At 46.5% G+C, this 26,037-nt stretch overlaps 2 protein-coding genes across 2 annotated transcripts in view; both read left to right on the top strand.

Annotated features, from left to right (window-relative positions):
• The first annotated feature begins 3,079 nt into the window (after window positions 1-3,079).
• On the top strand, window positions 3,080-24,849 carry LOC134017801 (protein NLRC3-like). Its single transcript, XM_062457832.1, has 11 exons — window positions 3,080-3,219; window positions 5,369-5,636; window positions 6,066-6,200; window positions 6,464-6,604; window positions 6,820-6,862; window positions 7,243-7,295; window positions 8,168-9,965; window positions 10,101-10,268; window positions 17,514-17,687; window positions 19,802-19,857; window positions 23,744-24,849. Exons 2-11 carry the CDS (start codon window positions 5,378-5,380, stop codon window positions 24,274-24,276), a joined length of 3,360 nt encoding a protein of 1,119 aa, XP_062313816.1. The 5' UTR covers window positions 3,080-3,219; window positions 5,369-5,377; the 3' UTR covers window positions 24,277-24,849.
• LOC134017800 (NACHT, LRR and PYD domains-containing protein 12-like) overlaps window positions 3,115-26,037 on the top strand; it is an 88,696-nt gene continuing 65,773 nt past the window's right edge. The window contains exon 1 of the mRNA XM_062457831.1: window positions 3,115-3,219. The gene's annotated coding sequence lies outside the window, so the exon portion shown is untranslated. The remainder of the gene's footprint in view (window positions 3,220-26,037) is intronic.

The raw sequence follows: 26,037 nt of genomic DNA, 5'->3' as shown, positions 1-26,037 counted from the left end.
ACGCTGCACCGCCTGTGATGCTGCACCGCCTGTGACGCTGCACCGCCTGTGATGATACACTGCCTGTGATGATACACTGCCTGTGATGCTGCACTGCCTGTGATGCTGCACCGCCTGTGATGCTGCACCGCCTGTGATGCTGCACTGCCTGTGATGCTGCACTGCCTGTGACGCTGCACTGCCTGTGACGCTGCACTGCCTGAGACGCTGCACTGCCTGTGATGCTGCACTGCCTGTGATGCTGCACCGCCTGTGATGCTGCACCGCCTGTGATGCTGCACTGCCTGTGATACTGCACTGCCTGTGACGCTGCACCACCTGTGATGCTGCACCGCCTGTGACGCTGCACCGCCTGTGATGATACACTGCCTGTGATGATACACTGCCTGTGATGCTGCACTGCCTGTGATGCTGCACCGCCTGTGATGCTGCACTGCCTGTGATGCTGCACTGCCTGTGACGCTGCACTGCCTGTGACGCTGCACTGCCTGAGACGCTGCACTGCCTGTGATGCTGCACTGCCTGTGACGCTGCACTGCCTGTGATGATACACTGCCTGTGATGATACACTGCCTGTGATGATACACTGCCTGTGATGCTGCACCGCCTGTGATGCTGCACCGCCTGTGATGCTGCACTGCCTGTGATGCTGCACTGCCGGTGATGCTGCACTGCCTGTGATGCTGCACTGCCTGTGATGCTGCACTGCCTGTGATGCTGCACTGCCTGTGACGCTGCACTGCCTGTGATGCTGCACTGCCTGTGATGCTGCACTGCCTGTGATGCTGCACTGCCGGTGATGCTGCACTGCCTGTGATGCTGCACTGCCTGTGATGCTGCACTGCCTGTGATGCTGCGCTGATCACAGTCCCCCAGCCCTATGGCTACCTCTGAAATACTGACATTTACCAACTGACCCAAGTTGAACAATGGATTCCCTGCTGTATGACTACGTTTAGCTTGTGTTCTGCTCCTCTCTTTCACCAACTGTCTCTGGAGAAGGGGATCCCTCACTGAATTGCTCTAGTGAGTTTTTCTCTGAGTTTTTCCTTGTCTTCCTTGAGGGTTTAGGTTGGTTGGGGGGCAGTGCTATGGGCGTATGTGAAGCCCTTTGTGACATTGCTTGTAAAAAGGGCTATACAAATACATTTTGATTTGATTTACACATATGCAAGTCAACTTGGGATGCCCCGAATCCAGATTTTTGGGGTTCGGCCGAATACCGAATCCACTGGTTAAGATTCGGTCGAAACCGAATACCGAATCCACTGGTTAAGATTCGGTCGAAACCGAATACCGAATACCGAATCCTACTCCCATCCTCAGTCCATTAACACAGTAAACACATTAAAGAAGTAACCAACGTCCACAGCAGTGTACACAGCAGTTTTTCATTTGTATAAAAAAAAAAAAGAACAGGAAGACAAGTGGAAAAAACTATTTTGACAATTACCATATGCCTATGTTCCTGATCTCAAGATCCAATCAATATCCGAAATATTAGCCTTTTAGATTTCTTGAATTTCTTTCGGATGTTTCATACGCAAATGTTTTAACAGCGGAGATGTTGTGTATTGTTTAGGGTCCTTGCCACCACAAGACAAATCGGCATTGCAAATTGAACATGTGACTCGACTTGAATCGCCTTCTTTTGACTGAAAGTAGCTTACTGCCAAACAACACTTTTTCTGCTCACGAGTTCCATTTTCACTTTCTCTCAGCCTACTGCATTGAACGGTCCACCTACGCAAACACCTTCCTGTAATCAACGGCGGCATCATTATGTCGACCAGCGTAGCGCGCGTAGTGCTGGGCGTAGGGTTGGGGTTGGGCCGAAACTGAACCCCGTCAAAAATATTCGGCCAAATCCTAAACCGAATCCTGGATTCGGTGCATCCCTAAAGTCAACACATACACACACACACACCACACAGTGGTGTACTACATTCTCCTCCACTCACACTTACATACAGTATATTTACACATACATTACACTGATACAAACACGTTCACACATATACACAGGGTACATTCTCTATCTTTTTCTCTATCTCTCTCTCTCTCCTTCCTGTCAAGACTCAGGTTAAGAAAATGGATATCAAGTTTGAGTCAACACACCTTAAGCAGGATCAAATCCTCCCCCTCTCTCCTCCTCTACACCTCCCCCTCTCTCCTCCTCACCCCCTCTCTCCTTTACCTCCTCCCTCCTCCTCTACACCTCCCCCTCTCTCCTCCTCACCCCCTGTCTCCTTTACCTCTCCTCTCCTCTAGGCTTTAATGTTGGGATCAGATGAGTACAAGGCAGCACTACAGGTGATCAGACTGTCAGCATTACAGCAGACACACACATAACCTGATGGAGCACAGAGAGGAGGCTGAGGGTGAAACCAGAGTTTTATAAAGGTCAGTAGAAGGTGTTTATTCATATATTGGAGAGTGAAGGATTTACTGTCAGTCCAGAATAGGTTATCAGTAAGTAAATTAGCATCTCTATTCCTGGTCTGATGTGTTATCCTTTGAAATACTGGGAGGAGTCAGTTGGCTGAGCGGTTAGGGAAGCGGGCTAGTAATCAGAAGGTTACACAGTGTACATTCTCTATCTTTTTCTCTATCTCTCTCCTTCCCGTCAAGATTCAGATTTTTTTTTTAAAGATCTAAAGTGCGAGTCACAGCACGCCTTAACCAGGATCAAATCCTCCCCCTCTGTCTCCTTTACCTCCTCTCTACTCCTCTACTCCTCCCCCTCTCTCCTCCTCACCCCCTGTCTCCTTTACCTCCTCTCTCCTCCTCTACTCCTCCCCCTCTCTCCTCCTCACCCCGTCTCCTTTACCTCCTCTACTCCTCCCCCTCTCTCCTCCTCTCTCCTCCTCACCTTCTGTCTCCTTTACCTCCTCTCTACTCCTCCCCCTCTCTACTCCTCCCCCTTTCTCCCATCCTGTTTGGGCATGCATGCACCCTTACATAAGAAAGTTCCAGTACTGAGACTCCAAACAGGATCAACCAAGAGTGAGGGGTATATGTTTGGACTTGAATAATATGTACAGAATGTTCCATGAACAGTAACAATACCAACAGCAGTAAGAGTAGTCTTTAACGTTGGGATCAGATGAGTACAAGGCAGCACTACAGGTGATCAGACTGTCAGCATTACAGCAGACACACACAGAACCAGATGGAGCACAGAGAGGAGGCTGAGGGTGAAACCAGAGTTTTATAAAGGTCAGTAGAAGGTATTTATTCATATGTTGGAGAGTGAAGGATTTACTGTCAGTCCAGAATAGGTTATATGTAAGTAAATTAGCATCTCTATTCCTGGTCTGATGTGTTATCCTTTCAAATACTGACGTGTTTGTTTATCAGCATAGATCCTAGGCTGCACAGTATACCATTATTTCATGTCCATTAAACATGTCTCATGTGTCTGTAAATGTGATCAGAGGCTACTGTGAGGATGTACTGTGTATCAGTAAACAGTGGCCAGGGAAGGAGACAGACTATGACATTTAACAAGAAAACTGTACATGTGTAATCAAGGGTCTATTTAGACTACTTTGGTCCTCTATAGACTGGGGAGCTAGTGCTAACAGCTTTTGATTGTGGGTCAGAGAGATGGCTAGCCCATGACAACCCATGATGACAAACTTTCATTGTCAATTGTCAGGCATTCATGACGCACCGCAGAGTCCAAGACAAATTTCCCTGATCGGGAAAATAAAGTTCATCGTATCGTATCGTATTCAATACACCATCTAGTGTACACCTGTTCCATGTGTTCCTCTGTGCATTGGTGAATGTTTCATTTGCACTGTGCAAGAGTATCCTGAGCATGAGAAAGACCCTGATCAGAGACAGGGCAGAGAGAGGAGGGTTCTGGCAGGGCAGGTGATCAGAGACAGGGCAGAGAGAGGAGGGTTCTGGCAGGGCAGGTGATCAGAGACAGGGCAGAGAGAGGAGGGTTCTGGCAGGGCAGGTGATCAGAGACAGGGCAGAGAGAGGAGGGTTCTGGCAGGGCAGGTGATCAGAGACAGGGCAGAGAGAGGAGTGTTCTGGCAGGGCAGGTGATCAGAGACAGGGCAGAGAGAGGAGGGTTCTGGCAGGGCAGGTGATCAGAGACAGGGCAGAGAGAGGAGGGTTCTGGCAGGGCAGGTGATCAGAGACAGGGCAGAGAGAGGAGGGTTCTGGCAGGGCAGGTGATCAGAGACAGGGCAGAGAGAGAAGGGTTCTGGCAGGGCAGGTGATCAGAGACAGAGCAGAGAGAGGAGGGTTCTGGCAGGGCAGGTGATCAGAGACAGGGCAGAGAGAGGGGGGTTCTGGCAGGGCAGGTGATCAGAGACAGGGCAGAGAGAGGAGGGTTCTGGCAGGGCAGGTGTTCAGAGACAGGGCAGAGAGAGGGGGGTTCTGGCAGGGCAGGTGATCAGAGACAGGGCAGAGAGAGGAGGGTTCTGGCAGGGCAGGTGATCAGAGACAGGGCAGAGAGAGGAGGGTTCTGGCAGGGCAGGTGATCAGAGACAGGGCAGAGAGAGGAGGGTTCTGGCAGGGCAGGTGATGTAGGCTGCAGGTGAGGGAGGACAAACATCCAGAGTTACAGTACAGAACACAGAACAGTGATAATCATGTGACAGGGTGACAAGTCATGTTTCTGGAATGATTAGGGGGGATTGTACATCAGACTGGCAGAGGTTTTTAAATAATTTGTTTAGATCACGTCGTATTTACCCATCATTCTTATAAGTCATGAGACTCACAACTCCACCCAACACCCATCATTCCTACTGGGAGCGTCAAGTGAAACTGCATTTCCTCATCCATGACATGGTTTCTACAGAGCCCTGTAGCAGCACAGGACTGGAATGTAGAAATGGGTAAAACCAGATAGATGAGAATCAAACTAAACTAAAGTGGAGATAGAGGGGGAAGGGTGCTGAGTGACAGGGAAATGACATCTTGAAGAAATATTGATAAATACAAAATGTTGTTATGATTAATGTGGCAATGAGGGTTAAGGGTTAAGTTTACTCATACATTAAATGGTTTCAATAGTACCTAGACAGGCAAGAATGGAATGTGTGGTGAGAGAGAGAGATGGAATGTTTTACTTGGCAAAACTCACCAACCAATCATATTGTGCATCATTTTATTTCATACCAATCTCAAACATAATAAGATAGATTTACCAACACACAATACTACAAAATCAAAATGTTGTGAAGTGTGAAAAAAAAAGATTCTGAAAGAGAACAACAATACTTGTGTGATGGCAATGGCTTTTAACATACTAATTTAGAAACATCTTTTGTCACTTAAAGTCTAGTTTTTAAGAAATGTTTGAACTTTATATACTAAGCAACACACAATCCACTTTCTCCAGTGATCCACAATGGCCACAATTAATAAAACGCACCTGTTGGAAACTCTGGAGCAGCTCGGGGAAAAGGAGCTGAAGACGTTTAAATGGTACCTGCAGGATAAAGTTCTGGATGGGTTTGATCCCATCCCAAAGAGCAGCTTGGAGGGACCTGCCAGAACAGACACATTGGATAGGATGGAGGAGACATACACACTGGAAGGAGCTCTGAAGATCACTGTGGAGATCCTGAGAAAGATGGATCAGAATAATCTTGCTGAGCGGCTGATGGGTAAGTGTTCTATGGGTATTAGTATTATTATTTTATCCCAAATTGGAAACAAAAACAACAATGCAGTGATAATGCTGCAATGTCATAAGCTGGTATACATTATATCAAGACATATGTTGTATTCACTGTCAGAGATGCAGTGTAGAGATGTTGCCCTCCTTTCTGTGTCGGCAGTGTTAGTCTGCATGTGTATCCATCACTTAGGACCGCAGACACTGTAAGGACGACTGACACCCTTCTCTTAACTAAACAAGGTGACATTATATTAGTGGTAGTCCAGCACGCTAACACCAACCCCAGTCCACACAGGACAGGAAACCCAGCACAGACACAGGACAGGATCCTTACATGTCACCCACAGCTCCACAGAGTGGAACACCTGAGAGGATGAGACAGCCCTGACTCTTCCTGTCTTCTCTCTCCTCACAGGTGTCAGTGGTGCTGAGGAGGCTGGTGGGAACAGTTCAACTTCCTGTCTTCCTCAGGAAGTCCAGGGTTCCTCCAACACGACTGAGACTGGAGGCCATGCTGCTGCTCCTGGTGGAAACCCCTCAGAGCCTCATGGTACTTAAGAAATGATCATGATGAAATAGACTGTCATGGTACATAAGAAATGATCATGATCAAATAGACTGTCATGGTACATAAGAAATGATCATGATCAAATAGACTGTCATGGTACATAAGAAATGATCATGATCAAATAGACTGTCATGGTAAAAGATGAAGCATAGGCAGTATATGTATGCTATAGAGAGCTTAGAGTAATATTGTTGGAAATATTCATATCACAAGTAATGTGTGTGTGTGTGTGTGTGTGTGTGAAGCAGCTACTCATCTGTCCTCCAATAAAGCTCAGGATGGCAGCATCGTCGTGGCTCCAGTGTTAAACGCAGATGTTGGAGGCAATGTAACCTACAATATAACCACCATTAATAACATGAACACTGAGGACCATCAGAAAAAAGGTGAAAATTTAATCATTTGGCTTGTGTTCTCACAAGTATCAATTACAAAGTAAGAAAATACAAATAAAACAATGTCTAGGCTACAATATATGATCTACTGTACTGTGCCATTGAGCATCAGTGAGGAGCCTCCTTCTGTTCTGAACTCCTGCTGCTGATACATGGTGGCGTCTCCGCCCATTCAGACAAGTTACACACCAACCTTTCTGTTTCAGAGGAAGCATCCCTGATCCCACAGCAAAGCACCTCCTCACCAACGTAAGACAGTAAACATGTATTTTAATGTGGTATCATAAGACGGGGAGTCAGGTGGCTGAGCGGTTAGGGAGTCGGGCTCGTAATCTGAAGGTTACCAGTTCGATTGCCAAATGACGGTGTGTCCTTGGGCAAGGCACTTCACCCTACTTGCCTCGGGGGGAATGTCCCTGTACTTACAAGGACAGGAGTCGCTCTGGATAAGAGTGTCTGCTAAATGAGTAAATGTAAATTAGACATTACAATAATGAAGTATACAATCATTTTGACAGTGGAAAATACTTTGTATGCTTACAGTAAGTGAGGCATAACCTCAAAGCAGCAAACCTGTCATTTCTGTTCAAATCAAAAACAATATTGACATGATTATTTCATTTCTTCAGACAACTCTATGAAGACAAAGAGCGAGAGACAAACAGGAGTGGTGAAGACAATGGTGAGCCTGTATTTTGAACTTGCTTTCTTTTATTGTTTTTTGAGCCTGCCTTTCCAAAGCCATCAGCCATCAGCTTGATAGAGTAACAGCTCAGCCCCTCATGCTCAACAGTACAAACCCTCTTTAGTCTCCCTGTTCATTACAGCCCTACATTAACATTAGGCTCAGGACTAAACCATATGATGTACTGTTGGTGTATGTCTAGTCTATATTATACCGCAGATACAACACTGTTCATTACAGCCCTACATTAACATTAGGCTCAGGACTAAACCATATGATGTACTGTTGGTGTATGTCTAGTCTATATTTTACAGCAGGTACAACACTGTTCATTACAGTCCTACATTAACATTAGGCTCAGGACTAAACCATATGATGTATTGTATATTTTACAGCAGGTACAACACTGTTCATTACAGTCCTACATTAACCTTAGGCTCAGGACTAAACCATATGATGTATTGTTAGTGTATGTCTTTATAGTCTATATTATACAGCAGGTACAACACTGCTCATATACTGTATGTCAGGAAAAAAGGTACCTTGGGAAAATAACGTCCATTTCATCTCATCAGTAATAATAATTTTGTCAACCAACACAAGTCGAAATGGGAGAGTCAAACCTGCATAGCTACAGGCAAACAATCAACACACACAACAAACTGTAGACCTGACTTTGACACAATGCAGCACTTGACTCTTCCTGTCTCTAAATAATTCTGTATTCAAAAGCAACATCCACTTCATATGTTGAGTTATGAAGATATTAGCAGTAGTATTATTGTACAGCTTTAAGAGAGAGTGTTGTCATTTAGAAGGCTTGCATTGTATATGTATGTTAATAAATATAAAATGTTTGTTTTATCCAGGTGTTCTTGAATTAATCGATCGTTTCAAACTGAAACTGAAAGAAGAGTTTCAAGAAGTTTTTGAGGGCATAGCTAAAAAAGGAAACGCAACTCTTCTCAATAAGATCTACACAGATCTCTACATTACAGAGGGTGAGAGTGGAGAGGTCAATCAAGAACATGAGGTGAGACAGATTGAGACAGCATCCAGGAAATCAGCAAAAACAGAAACTGCCATCACATGCAACAACATCTTTAAACCCTCAGCTGGACGAGACACACGTATCAGAATTGTTCTGACAAAAGGAGTTGCTGGCATCGGAAAAACTGTCTCTGTGCAGAAGTTCATCACAGATTGGGCTGAGGGACTAGCCAATCAGGAAATCCAGTTCATCTTTCCTCTCCCGTTTCGAGAGCTGAATTTGTTGGATAGAGAAAAGTTCAGTTTGATGGGTCTTCTACGTTACTTTTCCATGGAAATGAGAGGATATGGAATCTCCAATTACAACGTTCTGTTTGTCTTTGACGGTCTGGATGAGTGTCGACTGCCCTTAGCCTTCAAGAAGAATAAGAGGTGCTGTGATGTCACAGAGTCCACCTCAGTGGATGTGCTGCTGACCAACCTGATCAGAGGAAACCTGCTTCCCTCTGCTCTCATCTGGATCACCACTCGACCTGCAGCAGCCAATCAGATCCCTTCGGATTGTGTTAACCGGGTGACAGAGGTACGAGGGTTCAATGACCCACAGAAGGATGAGTACATCATGAAGAGATGCAGTGATGAGATCCTGGCCAAGAGAATCATCTCACACATCAAGACATCAAGGACTCTCTACATCATGTGCCACATTCCAGTCTTCTCCCTAATGTGTGTGACTGTCCTAGAGCACATGCTGAAAACAGAGAAGAAAGAGAAGTTGCCCAAGACCCTGACTGAGATGTACACACAGTTTCTGGTGTTGCAGACCATACAAAAGAAAGTGAAGTATGCTGGGAAAACTGAGACAGATTCAGACTGGGATGAAGACAGCATTCAGAGTATTCAGTCACTGGCAAAACTGGCCTTCCACCATCTGATCAAAGGCAACCTGATTTTCTATGAGAAAGACCTGACAGAGTGTGGAATTGATGTCCGTGATGCCTCAGCGTACTCAGGAGTGTTCACACAGATCTTCAGAGAGGATCGTAAAGTCTTCCAGAAGAAGGTGTTCTGCTTTGTCCATCTGAGCTTTCAGGAGTTTCTGGCTGCTGTGTTTGTGTTTCTCTCATTCATCAACAACGATGAGAATCTGATGTCTAAGAATCCAGTACCTTCCAGTTCCAACAAACTGTTGGCTCTTTTCAGAGAGAAACCAGAAGTCCGATTCTACAAGAGTGCTGTGGACAAGGCCTTGCAGAGTAAGAATGGACAACTGGACCTTTTCCTCCGCTTCCTCCTGGGCCTCTCAATGGAGTCCAACCAGACTGACTTACGAGGCCTACTGAATCAGACAAGAAGCAACACACAGAGCCATGAGAAAACAGTCAAGTACATCAAAAAGAAGATCAGAGAGAATTCCTCTCCAGAGAGATGCATGAATCTGTTCCACTGTCTGAATGAACTGAATGACCATTCTCTGGTGGAGGAGATCCAACACTACCTGAGCTCAGGAAGTCTCTCCAGTGAGAAGAAGCTCTCATCTACACAGTGGTCAGCTCTGGTCTTTGTGTTGCTGACTTCAGAAGAGAAGATGGACGTGTTTGACCTGAAGAAATACTTCAGATCAGAGGAAGGTCTTCTGAGGCTGCTGCCAGTGGTCAAAGACTCCAAAACTGCTCTGTATGTATAAGGCTTTTATTTTTATTTTTTTGATAATATTACAACAGCACATAATGTCATAGTGTTTGATTATCGTATGTTCCTATAATACAAAACGTGACTCATGATGTCTCATGTTCTCCTTATGTCATGTAGGCTGAATGACTGTAACCTCTCAGAACGGTGCTGTGAAGCGCTGGCCTCAGCTCTCCCCTCCTCAGATCTGACAGAGCTGGACTTGAGTAACAACAACCTGGGGGATTCAGGCATGAAGCTGCTCTCTGCTGGACTGGGGAATCCACTCTGCAAGCTGGAGACACTGAGGTCTGTATTCATGTTCAACATGACACAACCAGGAGACAGTGTTGTAGTCAAGATCACCTAAACCGAGACCAAGGTGTATCGAGACCGAGACAAGACCAAGACTTTGAGGGGTCGGGAAAGGGTCAAGACTAAGACCAAGACTGGGCTATACCGAGTCACGTCCAAGACCAAGTCAGGGCGATACCGGGTCAAGACCAGACCACTCAAAACACACAAGCAGTAGGGTTTGACTCGGTAAAAAGTTTAATTTGATCTGTAACTGTGTATTTGAACTAAAAATTAGGACCAGGGAAGCACTTGCTTGGACGCGTGTTCTGCGTGCCAATAATCAATGTCCACAATATGTCTGCATTTCTGTGCTGACGGCCTGCTCACGGTAGCACCAGCAATACAGTCCATTTCATTTAATTTTTGGATTAGTTCCATTCATTTTCTTTTGCACACAAATCAAACAATGACACACAAACCTGACACGGTGAAAAGCTGTATGCTTTTCCACCTAGCCACACACCTGTGTATCCCTGGCTGTTAATTACCTATATGCCTTCCCAAAGACAATGCTCCACCCAGTGCTCAAACATAAAACTGCCCATTTATTAGCATCACCAATGTGGTATATAAATAAAACAAAACAAAGTTGTATAATGGCTCCAACACAAGGGTTAAGATATACTATTCCTCATATTATTGTACAGTAGTGGTAATAATACTAAGCTCAACTATAATAAGTCAACAGCTTAACATATTGTTCCCAGTAATATAAAATAATACTAAAAGGGGTGAACATTTTCAAAATTTCATTTTCAATCAGATAAATCCATAATCATACCCATCGTCATCGTTTCAACAGTATGGTGTCAATTTCCACGTCAGTCCCTATGGTTGGCGCCTCTTCCACTGCATGAAGGGTTTCGGATTAGGAATAGCAAGAAGTGTGCTTGGTGTATAATACTACTCTGTAACTGGCTATTTTTACTTCAGAGGATGGTCCATTTACATGTATTCTTTCAGATCCATTGTGGTGGTATACAGAGCCAAAATGATGAAAATTGTGTCAATGTCCAAATATTTATGGACCTAACTGTAAATCAGTTACAACTAACTAATCTTTAAGTGCTGGTGTACTTTCGGAACAAGTGCGTCTTTAGCCTTTTCTTGAAGGTGGGGAGACAGTCAGTGTCTCTGATGGAGGTGAGGAGGTGATTCCCCCATTGGGAGGCCAGACAGAAGAAGAGCTTGGGTTGGGAGCGGGTGCTCTTGAGAGGTGGGGCCACCAGACGGTTGTCAGAAGAAGACCGTAGGTGGCGGGTAGGGGTGTAAGGCTGGAGGAGAGACTGGATGTAGGCAGGCGCAGTCCCGTTCACCGCTCGGAAGGTCAGTACCAGGGTCTTGAATCTGATGCGGGCCGTGATGGGTAGCCAGTGGAGGGAGATGAAGAGCGGGGTGACATGGGAGCGTCTGGGTAGGTTGATGGTAGCATTCCATCTGAGATGCAGGGATAGTATACTGGCCCACGATTTCTGTCGGTATTGCACCTTGCGTATGCGTACATTTAAGGGCCAGGGACACGTGCACAAAGTACACACCAAACGAACGCAGGATACGTGCTGCAGCCATTCAGCATGTGTACACGTACATAGCGGAAAGTATATTTCGGCTGTCTAAACTACCTAACCCCTGTTCTAAGGCCCCATTCCCCTGGAGACCCTGCCCCATCTACCCCTATGCCCCATCAGACCTAGGAGTGGTCTGCCCCCCCCCTCCCCCTTGAAGACCCTGTCCCACCTGCCCCTCTCCAATAAATCAATTCAAATGGTGTTATGCATCTGGTATAGGACTGGGAAAGACTTCCAGGCAGTATTTTCCCTTCAGTTTTCTTATTGTTGAGCAAACACATGTAACAGCATCTAATAACGAGCCCCCATATTCAACTCCTATTAGTCATGCCCAGAAATGACAATCTGTTTCTTTGTTCCCTTCTTTAGAAAATCAACTGTTAGTCTAATTTCTTTCACTCCAAAAAACCTTTTCTGTCTTTTAAAACAGTTAAGTTTAAGACCAATATTGTTTTAGATTCTCTATTTTACCAAATCACACCTCTTTTTATCAAAGATATGATAAAAGCAATTTTCATTATGCCAAACCAGAATCCGTATGCTTCTTAAATGAAATATAGACCAAATAATGTTCTTAATGTAGCTATTAACCAAACATTTTTCCCAAACATATTTTCTATAAAGGTCAGATAGGTAGAACTTCATAACTCGTTTTGCTGCAGTTCAAAACGAGCCAATTAGCTCAAACCATCATAACCACAATTTATCAGACTTGATGAGTGTTCCCAAATTATTTCAGAACTGAATGTTATAATAACCCTCTTCATGCACTAATACCATTTATTAATACAACATTATCACAGCCTAACTGTTTATCCCAAACAGTATGCCAGGCTCTGATAAAACTCTCAAATAAAACTTAAAACCAAATTACAATTAAACTCCAAATAAAAGTACATTTAGTTATGTTCTCTTTCTCATTTTTAACCACATTATATCTAATACCTTTATCAAAACTCTTAAAAACCCTAGATTTTACTATTTTGACTTAAAATGTTATCCCATATACCATCAAAGTATATTCATAGTTTCCTCTTCAAAACATCAGTGTTTAAACCAATCATCTCTTCACATCCACAAAACGTTCTTGTTTTATTTCATAACCTTCCATGATCCTCTCTAAACCAATCCTTTATGTAACTTTCCAATTGCTTCCTCACAATTTTTCACATACATTTCCTCAAACCATTCTTTGACCAACACAGCTGTTTAGCGTTTACCGTCTATTCACTTAATTTTGCTCTAGTATAACTCTTCCAATTGTATTAGAACCAATTTATAAACCAGGGGTATACCCTCTGGGATCACCTTTGTAAGATCTCAACGTAACTGGACTCTTTTAGCCCCCACCTTTCTCCAACTCTCCTCGGGATTTCTGTAACTTCTTGGTCAAAGAAAAAAGCACGAGATTGATAAAAGTTAGTGATATCACAATTTGACAACTTGTTAGATTTTGCACTGAAGGCAATTATGGTCCTTGGAGGACACCTAGTGGATCTTTTTATTTTTTTATTTTATTTTTTAAAGAACGACAGATCTGTTTAAAATACCGTTCAACTCAACCCGACTCCACACAAATATTACTTTTTCACATCAATTCAATTCTGTAACCCTCTTGTACCGGAGAGGACAAAGAAAAGACACACCACACTCCTCTCTTTTTATTAAACTCAATCTGACTCCACACAAATAGACAGTGTTCAGGGACTCTAACCCCTGGAGAGGACTCTAACCTCCCTCTGGACAAAGACAACGAGTTCAGGGACTCTAACCCTTGGAGAGCACTCTAACCTCCCTCTGGACAAAGACAACGAGTTTAGGGACTCTAACCCCTGGAGAGGACTCTAACCTCCCCTTGGACAAAGACAACGAGTTTAGGGACTCTAACCCCTGGAGAGGACTCTAACCTCCCCTTGGACAAAGACAACGAGTTTAGGGACTCTAACCCCTGGAGAGGACTCTAACCTCCCCTTGGACAAAGACGAGTTTAGGGACTCTAACCCCTGGAGAGGACTCTAACCTCCCCTTGGACAAAGACAACGAGTTCAGGGACTCTAACCCTTGGAGAGGACTCTAACCTCCCCTTGGACAAAGACAAAACACAAAAACGGTTGATTTCCCACCACTGTTGGTTTGACTAGGTACGATGAAACATAGTAATCGTCTAAATTTGGTTCTCAGTTCCGAATAGCAGTACTTTGAATTAACAGGTGTCTGCTTACCTTTTTTTTACGTTGAGGCGCCTCTGACGATTACGTCTGCCTCCTCGTACCGGTGTACGGGTCTCTCTCCTGATCTGTCGGTCGGGCCGGAACCCTCTGGACTCCCTCTTTTCAGCGTCGGGGTCACCATTTGAAGGATTCAAAATCTATGTGTCTATTCCAATATGTAATGATGGTATTCAATGACACAAATCTGTGTTCTAGAAAGAGTGGTCTGGAGTCGCAGAGGTCCGATAATATCAGCTTTAATGCAGCAGTTGGAAATCAACAAGTACAGAGCTCTGGGGTTGTCTACGTTTCCCTACCCGCAACAGAGTTTGGGCTGGTTCACGAAGTCCAACTGGCTATCTGTCCCTCCCCAGCATATATGTATACAGTGCAATTGAAACACAAGTATTAAAAAAGGGTTGAGCTTGTTCTCTCGTGCATCAGGGAGTTGTTCTTGCCTACGCGTCCCACCTGCTCGGGTGCCGTCTCCACCCGGTTTCAAGGTTGTTTCTGAAAATGAAGAGATAGAGACACAAAGAACAGCCTGCTTCCCACACCCAGTGTGAGACCCAATGTTTAAGCCTGAGCACACTTCTAAGTTCATAACTTTAATAAGCACAATATATTCTTTAATATATATATATATATATATATATTTAGCAAGATATAAAATGTTGAAATACAGAAAGACATAGGCATGATGGTGTTGACGATTAACCGTTTGTTCCAACACCATTATCCATGAACAGCATCCGAATATAGCAGTTCCTCTTCTCTCAGGACGGAAGGCAGAGCCAACAGGCAGTTATGTTGCTCTTTTGGAGCAGAATATGGTTATCTAATGACCTAACAGAATTAAATAAATACTGATAAGCATTCTGTTATTTTAAAATATATACATTTATTGGGTAGTTAACTTTTTTTTTGCATACATTTGGTTAATTTCACTTCCATTTAATTCCCCTTTCATTTTTCAGAAGAACTTGCTGTTATTTCACTATGATAATATTGTCCAATAGCATGACGTGTTTGCATGCTCTGTCACGTGATCTCTCTGGATCAGTTAGCCGTGTTTCTAAAAAGAACGACATTAACTAATGGCGTCGGAACCAGCGATGTATATCTGCTCAGAAAATTCAAAGATAAGAAAAATGTAGCTAACATCTGAAAGTTTAAGTCAACAAAACATGACTTTCCAGTCCAGAACAAAAGTATTTCAGTTTTTTTTTACTGTAATTTAGAAGAAGTTTACCTCAGGATTACCACAGGATATTTGCGGTGTATAAACCAGGACATTTTGTAGCTAGCTAATAAAGAGCGACTGAGGTGGGATATTCTTCAGTTGGAATCCAACTCAGTGGAACAAGTTCGCCAGGTAGGCTGATATTTCACCGTTTTATATGTAAAATGACATTTTAGGTGACTGAGGCAGGGTAGGGGGAACGGGAGGTAGTTACAAATATCTAGCTAGGAAGAGGCAGCAGGAGAGGGCTTTGCCGTTTAGTTGTTTATTATTCATAAGACCTCATTGGCGTAATGCAGGAACGTTTGTATGCCGACTGCACGACTTTCAAACAGACGATATTGTTGTAAGATTTTAGCATTCAGTCGAACAACCCCATTATATTAGCCGTTTCCTAATATGGCTTTTATAGCATCAATAAAGCGTGCTTGATGCTGCCAGTACACACTCTCCCTGCGCGTTGAACTTCAGGGTTTCCAATCTGTCAGACCAGCGCAGGTGACGACAATGTCCCTTGATTGGGGATAGCGGCCAGGTTTTGTGGAATACAAAAAACCTTTTTCAGTTTGAAGCTCAAGTTCCAATAAAAGGGCGAGTTCTCGCTTAATGTTTCTAGTTTTCCAATACGTCTATATCGTTGCCATTATACACAGGTAGTTTAGGAGTGATCTTATGCTGACACAATGTATCAGATTTTCCAGTCCTTATTTGCCGTTTAGTTGTTATTTATTATGCATAGTTGTAAAATGTAGATTGACATACCAGGTTTCCCAATGTCATTGGTGGTCTGTGCACTGTGGTCTGTTCTCTGGTCTGGTGAGAACTGTGTCCCTTCCCTCTACCAGTGCCCCTTCCTGTCACCTGTGTCCCTAAATATGGAACCCTGGGCCCCCAATGACTGCCACCCAGTGTCCAAAATATTCTGACAGTTCTATCTAACCAAAATAATATGACATGTCAATAAGAAACACAAATGGCTCCTACAGTTAGAAAAGTGGAAGATAGATGCTGTCTATTCTGCCGGAAAGCTAAAGGAGAACTACAGCTTAACTACAGTTTAAACAAGAACTCACACAGGGAGACTTATTAGTTGATTTGGTCACTACCTCCGTATACAGAGGAATGGCCATTTTTATTTATTTTTGTGTACGTCTATTAATTGTAAAGTGGTATGTTCACGTCAACCAAGAGGCCAGTCGTGATGTGTCGTTTGTGAACGATTCCTTCATTTTGAACGAATCTTTAGAATGACTGGGGAGTAACGAGTCGTCTCAGTGAGTGATTCGTTCATCTTCTCGTGGCAGCGCATAGGGACTGTTGCATTGGCTCAGTAGAGGAAACAGGATTCGTTCACCTCATTCACGTTCACGTGACTGCTAGGTTTAGCATAGAAGACGTGAATGATTTGAGTGATAATTACAGGTTTTGTTATTTTTGCTTTACTTACAGTTCAGTGCAGTAATTGTTTGCTGTGATAATTAAATACCAGTGTGATAATAAGTGACCATTTCAAATCATGCAAACTGTCATGATGTATTGTATTTAATGGGGGAGTTTTTGTGGAAATATTATCTGGCACACAAATGTGCAATTCCTTTCCCTATAGCCTACTCTAATTTATCTTGGCTGGTTTAGATGCACTAATATTTCTTCCTTTGGAATATGATAACTGTTTAAAATAGTGGAAATATTGAACAAGCAAACTTGCTTGTTCTTTATCCTCGATTCTCTATCATCCCAACATTCCCAATACAAAAACCATGTTGTACAAATATATAGAATTGTCTGTCACATGGCTCTTCTTTCATTGGCTCCCTTGCATAGATCCTGCACGCGTGCGTGCGTGCGTGCATATGTCTTAAAGTGGCCCTGCTTAGGCTAACTTACGTGAAATGCTCAGATAAGATAAGGATCTTCCTGTTTACCTAAGCCTTTACCTTGCCTATAGTTCACCTGGTGGGTTGGCCTCTCTACACAAATGGAATGCTGAACACTATCATTCTTATACAGGATAAAGAGTTACATCTTCAACTTTTCTGATATTGGATTACGTGGGTCACTCTGTCTAATGAGGGGAGGTGCAGCTATGACAGTACCTGCCAAATGAACCCCTCTGTGCTGACTCACTCTGGAGGCCCAGATGGATTCTGTCACAATATTGATCCTCTTTCTACAGGCTGTCAGGCTGTCTGGTCACAGAGGAAGGCTGTGCTTCTCTGGCCTCAGCTCTGAGGTCCAACCCCTTCCACCTGAGGGAACTGGACCTGAGCTACAATCATCCAGGAGAAAAAGGATTGAAGCTGCTCTCTGCTGGACTGGAGGATCCACACTGCAGACTGGAGAAACTCAAGTAAGGAGATGTTTGTTTTTTATATACCTCTTTAGGTAATGTCGCTTAACACTGAATATATCTAATTACGTTAATAGGCCTTGCATTTCTTGATGTTACAATTAAAACTGCATGTTTACTCTACAATCTACAATATGGTTGTAGCCACAATCATAATTGTATTTCCAGAAAGCGGGTTTAGTGAAAACTGAGTTTTTAAACCCTGAGATGAGGGAAACTCTGGGTTTTTAGCTCCAGAAAGAGAGGTCACTAAAACCAGATGTTGTAAAATGTAGCTCAGCTCAAACCTAGGTCCTAGTGTCGGTTTGAAGTGAATGTAGCTAGGGACTTCAACAAGAAAATAAAATGGAATCAATTTGAGCGCAAAATAGTTTTTGAGCTTCATATAATATAAACATTATGTTGGACTCATATTGTTATATTTGCCGAATGTTTTTAACTACAAATATTATTATATTTACTCAGTTTTGGACTCCTTTGTGCAGAGAATGATGATACTAAGGCCCAATCCCAATGTCCCCCCTAAACCCTAAGCCCTGAACCCTCACACACTTACTTGACATCACCTAGTAAGTGATTGACTGCAAGAGGCTACAAGAGCTCAAAATGCTATAAATTGGAATGGTTCAGCACTTTGCGCCATTATAGGTAAAATAGTAATGTTGTTGGATCAAATCTGATGAAAGCATATTTGGAATTTATCATCAAAGGACAACCTACACACTAGGGCTGCACGATTATGACCAAAATGATAAGCACGATTATTTTGATCAACATTGAGATCACGATTAATTATCATGATTATTTGTTGATTTTAACCAAAACAACTTTTTTTTGTCACGTAGGCTAATTATACCATGCAGTTTGTCAGTGATGAAGTAAGCAAACAGCGCTTGATCGGCCATGACTGACGTCAACGCAGCAAGCCAGGAAGCAGGAATGTCCGACTTTACGCAGCCGTTTATAACTCTTCCCCGACTGCAAGCAGCAACTCTCTCTGGTCGTTTCACGCAGCCGATGTCGAACGCACCTATGGTTTACGGAGCGCTAGATTGGCTTTGCCAAAAGAATGCCGCATTTTAAATATCGCTCCATCACGCGAATTTGATCGTGGGAAGCCAAAATCGTGATCGTGATTAAAATTGTATTAATTGTGCAGCCCTACTACACCCAGTTCTGGCTATATTAACCGCCAGTGAGCTTTGTGTTTAAACTTTCTGATGTTAACTGTTATTTCTAACTTCTATTTCTGTTTACGTCAGGGTTGGTTGCTCCTTCCATGCTTGTTTGTTTACTGTTCTTCGTCTTTCTTGTCTTATGAAGAGGGTTAGCCAGGATCTTTTTCTCTCTTCCAGGCTTCCCCCGGTAACCCTCGTGTTTCACGTCACTACGCTGTGAATTGTGGGCAAGTCTGCAAAAATGCAGACTTACGGGTGCATAAAATGTGTTCGAAAGAGCCCTCACGAACTTGACAATTTGACCATGGGACAGCCCTAAGCCCTCACAGACTTAGTGAGAACGTGCCTCAAAGTCTGTGAGTCTGTGAGGGTGGACATTGGGATTGGGCCTAACCGTTCGTAAACTCCAGATTGATTGTCCTGTTGTCTCTGAGGGAAAAAGCTGTTTGACCCGTGCATTGATTCAGAGCGTGCACGGAGAGAGGGGCTTATTCACAGACGTGTCTGTTGTAGTGAGAGAGAGAGAACGCGAGCGGGGCAAGAAGGGGCTGAGCGAATCAGTATGCTGCGTGCAGCTCTACTATAAAATATTTGTAATAGTAATATTTTTCTGAAAATGTCTTCATACTTGGCTGCACGCATGAGAATTTCTAATTCTCTGGATAAGAGCGTCTGCTAAATGACTAAATGTAATTCCAGTGAATTAGAAATGAACTAACTCAGATCAGCTGTTCTAGAAGCGATAACTCTGAGCTTCCCATCTCAGGGTTCATCAAGTCAGAGTTCAGGGTTAGGCTCAGAGTTTGTAAAACCTGCTTTCTGGAATACACCTCTGATGATAAGAGAGAAACAACATGTTTACTTAGAAAGTCAGTTGCTAAGTCACTTATCAACAGGTGAAGTGTATTTTCATCATTCCTCTGCTTATCCCTACAGTGTGGATCATGGTGGAGAGTGCTGGATCAAACCTGGCCTTTTGAAGGCCTGGAGACGTGAGTATTGACTGCTACTTGGTTCTAGTACACAAGGTCATACAAGGGACAATACCATTAGTGACTTGGACACTGTCAAAAATGGACACACACACACACTGTAAACACACACTTTTAGAAGCAGTAATTTAACACAATTACCCACATCAATACTGTGTGTACGTCTGTGTGTGCTATGTCCCCTTCCTTCTCCCCTCCTCCCCTCTTCCTCTTCCCTCTTCCTCTCCTTCCCTCTTCCCCTCCTCTGCTCTCCTCCCCTCTTCCCCTCCTCCCTCTTCCTCTCCTCCCCTCTTCCGCTCCTCTGCTCTCCTCTCCTATTCCCCTCCTCCCTCTTCCTCTCCTCCCCTCTTCCCTCTACTCTCCTCCCCTCTTCCCCTCCTCTGCTCTCCTCCCCTCTTCCCTCTGCTCTCCTCTTCCTCTCCTCCCTTCCTCCCCTCTTCCCTTCTTCCCCTCCCTCTCCTCCCCTCTTCCCCTCCTCCCTCTGCTCTCCTCCCCTCTTCCCCTCCTCTCCTCCCCTCTTCCCTTCTTCCAAACCTCCCCTCTTCCCCTCCTCCCTCTTCTCTCCTCTTCCCCTCTTCCTCTCTTCCCCTCCTCCCTCTCCTCCCCTCTTCCCCTCCTCCCTCTTCTCCTCTTCCTCTCCTCCCCTCGTCCCCTCCTCCCCTCTTCCCTTCTTTCCCTCCCTCTCTTCCCCTCCTCCCTCTCCTCTCCTCCCCTCTTCCCCTCTTCCCTCTTCCTCTCCTCCCCTCTTCCCTCTACTCTCCTCCCCTCTTCCCCTCCTCTACTCTCCTCCCCTCTTCCCCTCCTCTGCTCTCCTCCTCTCTTCCCCTCCTCTGCTCTCCTCTCCTCTTCCCCTCCTCCCTCTTCCTCTCCTCCCCTCTTCCCTCTGCTCTCCTCTTTCCCTCCTCCCTCTTCCTCTCCTCCCTCTCCTCCCCTCTTCCCCTCCTCCCTCTGCTCTCCTCCCCTCTTCCCCTCCTCCCCTCCTCTCCTCCCCTCTTCCCTTCTTCCCCTCCTCCCCTCTTCCCCTCCTCCCTCTTCTCTCCTCTTCCCCTCTTCCTCTCCTCCCCTCTTCCCTTCTTCCCCTCCTCCCTCTCCTCCCTTCTTCCCCTCCTCCCCTCTTCCCCTCCTCCCTCTTCTCTCCTCTTCCCCTCTTCCTCTCTTCCCCTCCTCCCTCTCCTCCCCTCTTCCCCTCCTCCCTCTTCTCCTCTTCCTCTCCTCCCCTCCTCCCCTCTTCCCTTCTTTCCCTCCCTCTCTTCCCCTCCTCCCTCTCCTCTCCTCTTCCCCTCCTCCCTCTTCCTCTCCTCCCCTCTTCCCTCTACTCTCCTCCCCTCTTCCCCTCCTCTACTCTCCTCCCCTCTTCCCCTCCTCTGCTCTCCTCTCCTCTTCCCCTCCTCCCTCTTCCTCTCCTTCCCTCTGCTCCCCTCTTCCTCTCCTCCCTTCCTCCCCTCTTCCCTTCTTTCCCTCCCTCTCCTCCCCTCTTCCCCTCCTCCCTCTTCTCCTCTTCCTCTCCTCCCCTCGTCCCCTCCTCCCCTCTTCCCTTCTTTCCCTCCCTCTCTTCCCCTCCTCCCTCTCCTCTCCTCCCCTCTTCCCTCTCTTCCCTCTTCCTCTCCTCCCCTCTTCCCTCTACTCTCCTCCCCTCTTCCCCTCCTCTACTCTCCTCCCCTCTTCCCCTCCTCTGCTCTCCTCCTCTCTTCCCCTCCTCTGCTCTCCTCTCCTCTTCCCCTCCTCCCTCTTACTCTCCTCCCCTCTTCCCTCTGCTCTCCTCTTTCCCTCCTCCCTCTTCCTCTCCTCCCTCTCCTCCCCTCTTCCCCTCCTCCCTCTGCTCTCCTCCCCTCTTCCCCTCCTCCCCTCCTCTCCTCCCCTCTTCCCTTCTTCCCCTCCTCCCCTCTTCCCCTCCTCCCTCTTCTCTCCTCTTCCCCTCTTCCTCTCCTCCCCTCTTCCCTTCTTCCCCTCCTCCCTCTCCTCCCTTCTTCCCCTCCTCCCCTCTTCCCCTCCTCCCTCTTCTCTCCTCTTCCCCTCTTCCTCTCTTCCCCTCCTCCCTCTCCTCCCCTCCTCCCTCTTCTCCTCTTCCTCTCCTCCCCTCCTCCCCTCTTCCCTTCTTTCCCTCCCTCTCTTCCCCTCCTCCCTCTCCTCTCCTCTTCCCCTCCTCCCTCTTCCTCTCCTCCCCTCTTCCCTCTACTCTCCTCCCCTCTTCCCCTCCTCTACTCTCCTCCCCTCTTCCCCTCCTCTGCTCTCCTCTCCTCTTCCCCTCCTCCCTCTTCCTCTCCTTCCCTCTGCTCTCCTCTTCCCCTCCTCCCTCTTCCTCTCCTCCCTTCCTCCCCTCTTCCCTTCTTTCCCTCCCTCTCCTCCCCTCTTCCCCTCCTCCCTCTGCTCTCCTCCCCTCTTCCCCTCCTCCCCTCCTCTCCTCCCCTCTTCCCCTCTTCCTCTTCCCTTCTTCCCCTCTTCCCCTCCTTCCTCTCCTCCCCTCTTCCCCTCCTCCCCTCTTCCCTTCTTTCCCTCCCTCTCTTCTTCTCCTTTCCCCTCCTCCCTCTTCCTCTCCTCTTCCTCTCCTCTTCCCCTCCTCCCTCTTCCTCTCCTCCCCTCTTCCCTTCTTCCCCTCCTCCCTCTTCTCTCCTCTTCCCCTCTTCCTCTCCTCCCTTCCTCCCCTCTTCCCTTCTTCCCCTCCCTCTCCTCCCCTCTTCCCCTCCTCTCTCTGCTCTCCTCCCCTCTTCCTCTCCTCCTCTCCTCCCCTCTTCCCCTCTTCCTCTCCTCCCCTCTTCCCTTCTTCCCCTCCTTCCTCTCCTCCCCTCTTCCCCTCCTCCCCTCTTCCCTTCTTTCCCTCCCTCTCTTCTTCTCCTTTCCCCTCCTTCCTCTTCCTCTCCTCTTCCCCTCCTCCCTCTTCCTCTCCTCCCCTCTTCCCTTCTTCCTCTCCTCCCTCTTCTCTCCTCTTCCCCTCTTCCTCTCCTCCCTTCCTCCCCTCTTCCCTTCTTCCCCTCCTCCCTCTGCTCTCCTCCCCTCTTCCCCTCCTCCCTCTCCTCCCCTCCTCCCCTCCTCTCCTCCCCTCTTCCCCTCTTCCTCTCCTCCCCTCTTCCCTTCTTCCCCTCTTCCCCTCCTTCCTCTCCTCCCCTCTTCCCCTCCTCCCCTCTTCCCTTCTTTCCCTCCCTCTCTTCTTCTCTTTTCCCCTCCTCCCTCTTCCTCTCCTCTTCCTCTCCTCTTCCCCTCCTCCCTCTTCCTCTCCTCCCCTCTTCCCTTCTTCCCCTCCTCCCTCTTCTCTCCTCTTCCCCTCTTCCTCTCCTCCCTTCCTCCCCTCTTCCCTTCCTCTCCTCCCCTCCTCCCCTTCTCCCTCTCCTCTCCTCCCCTCGTCCCCTCCTCTCCTCCCCTCTTCCCTTCTTCCCCTCCTCCCCTCTTCCCCTTCTTCCTCTCCTCCCCTCTTCCCCTCTTTCCTCTCCTCCCCTCTTCCCTTCTCCCCCTCCTCCCTCTCCTCCCTCTTCTCGCCTCCCCTTCTCCCTCTCCTCTTCCCCTCCTCCCTCTTCCCCTCTTCCTCTCCTCCCCTCTTCCCTTCTTCCCTCTGCTCTCCTCCCCTCCCTAGAAAGATGGAGTGATGGGGGCATATCAGGGGTAAGGAGATGAGGGATGATGGAAAGAGGGATTTGGAGGGAGAGAGGTAGCATGTGAGGGATGGAGAACAGAATGAGAGAATGAAAGGAAGAGAGGGAGAGTGGAAGAGAGAGAGAGGGAGGGACAGAGAGCAGGGTAGAGAGGATGGAACAGAAATAGAGAGAGAGAGAGAGTGAAGAGAGAGAGAGAGAGGGGGAGAGAGAGAATGAAAGGGGGAGGGGAGGAAGAGGGAGACATTCTAATGTGAATGATGATGATCAGTAATATATTGTGTCTTGGTCTCCCCCATCAGATGCCTGTGAGCTCACACTGGACCCAAACACAGCATACAGAAACCTCTCTCTGTCTGAGGAGAACAGAAAGGTGACATGGAGGAGAGAGGAGCAGCCGTATCCTGATCACCCAGAGAGATTTGAGGACTGTCCACAGGTGCTGTGTAGAGAGGGTCTGTCTGGGCGCTGTTACTGGGAGGCAGAGTGGAGTGGAGGAGGGGTTTCTATAGCAGTGACATATAAAGGAATCAGCAGGAGAAGAGAGGGTTATGACTGTGATCTTGGACACAATAACAAGTCCTGGAGTCTGGAGTGTCATGATAACAGTTACTCTGCCTGGCACAATAAGAAGAGCACTGCCATACCTGCCCCCCCCTCCAGCTCCCACAGAGTAGGAGTGTATCTGGACTGGCCGGCCGGCACTCTGTCCTTCTACACAGTCTCCTCTGACACACTGACCCACCTGCACACATTCCACAGCACATTCACTGAGCCCCTCTATCCTGGGTTCTGGGTTCATGACTCCTCAGTGTCCCTGTGTCAGGTAGAATAGCCCACACACACTCTCACACACTGTGCTCACATAGATGTCATTGAAGATTGAACTGTACAGTTGGAATTGATATCCCAGAGTGTTTGTAAATATTGCTGTGTAGAATGTTTGTTTTGTTTTAACCTTTAGATGTAAATATTACTGATATTAAATATTATTAATATCTCTAAATATTACCGACGCTTCCACCAGAGTGAGTTATTTTTCCAAAACGGAAGCTAGCTAGCTTTAGTTAGCTTCCGTTACCTAGCAACCTAGCATAATACTCGTAGCAATGCTACTACCTGCTAGTGTTACTTGTTAGCCTCCTAATTGTACATTTTGAAGCCGTACTACAGCGTTTGTCATGTCGTTTTTGTCTGTCGGAAAATAGTCGGTTGGAATGTTCAGAATCACACGTGTGACGTTACTCTGTGGGGCTTTCGAACTATCGCACACGTGTGATGCTGCTCCTTAACGGGTTAATTGTTGACAAACAACAATCCTGTCTTTGATCTCAGTCCCACTGAATGTGATGAACTAAATAGTGTCTTAGTGACTAAATAAGGAGAAATAAAGATGTTTTATACAGGATGATAGAAGACATGCTGTGTGTTTGTTGGTGACCCAGTGGCCCTATATACACACACACACGTACACACACACACGTACACACACACACACACACACACACACATGTACACACACACGTACACACACATGTACACACACACACACACACACACACACACACGTACACACACACACACACACGTACACACACATGTACACACGCACACACACACACACACACATGCATACACTATAAACACTACATTTAGGACCAGTAATATGACAGTATTACCCACTTGAATATACACTGTGTGTGTCTAGTGTGATCCCCTCCCTCCCCCCACCCTCCCTCCCTCCTCTCTCTCCTCACCCTCCCTCCCTACTACTCTTAAAATTATCGTACTCGCTGTGAAATATATTTTTACTGTTGCTTGTTTTTTCTACAGGTACACTCTTGCACTTTTTTGAGGTTCATGTTGTTTAATTGTAACTTACTCAACAACAAGCTCTTATGGTTCTTCCTTCTGGCACTTATTTAGGTTTTTCACAATGTGTGCTTCTTGTTTGGCTCCCTGCAATGTTTGGGGCGTCTCAGTGTTATGATCAGTTTCCTGTGCTCTTTTGTTAAGCTCTCTCTTGGAAGTCGCTTTGGAGAAAAGCGTCTTGATAAATGAATAAATGTAAATGTACTCTCTCCCCTCACCCTCCCTCCCTACTCTCTCCCCCCACCCTCCCTCCCTACTCTCTCCCCTCACCCTCCCTCCCTACTCTCTCCCCCCACCCTCCCTCCCTACTCTCTCCCCCCCACTCCCTCCCTACTCCCTCCCTACTCTCTCCCCCCACCCTCCCTCCCTACTTTCTCCCCCCACCCTCCCTCCCTACCCTCCCTCGCTACTCTCTCCCCCTATTCTCCCTCGCTACTCTCTCCCTCCACCCTCCCTCCCTACTCTCTCCCCCCAGCCTCCCTCCCTACTCTCTCCCCCCCACCCTCCCTCCCTACTGTCTCCCCCCACCCACCCTCCCTCCCTCCCTACTCTCTCCCCCCACCCTCCCTCCCTACTCTCTCCCCCCACCCTCCCTCCCTACTCTCTCCCCCCACCCTCCCTCCCTACTCTCTCCCCCCACTCTCCCTCCCTCCCTACCCTCCCTCGCTACTCTCTCCCCCTATTCTCCCTCGCTACTCTCTCCCCCCATCCTCCACCCTCCCTC

The sequence above is a fragment of the Osmerus eperlanus genome, chromosome 3 (assembly GCF_963692335.1).
Source record: "Osmerus eperlanus chromosome 3, fOsmEpe2.1, whole genome shotgun sequence".
In the NCBI taxonomy this organism is placed as follows: domain Eukaryota; kingdom Metazoa; phylum Chordata; class Actinopteri; order Osmeriformes; family Osmeridae; genus Osmerus; species Osmerus eperlanus.
Note: the sequence above shows the minus strand (reverse complement) of the source record. Positions and strands in the feature narration are given on the sequence as shown.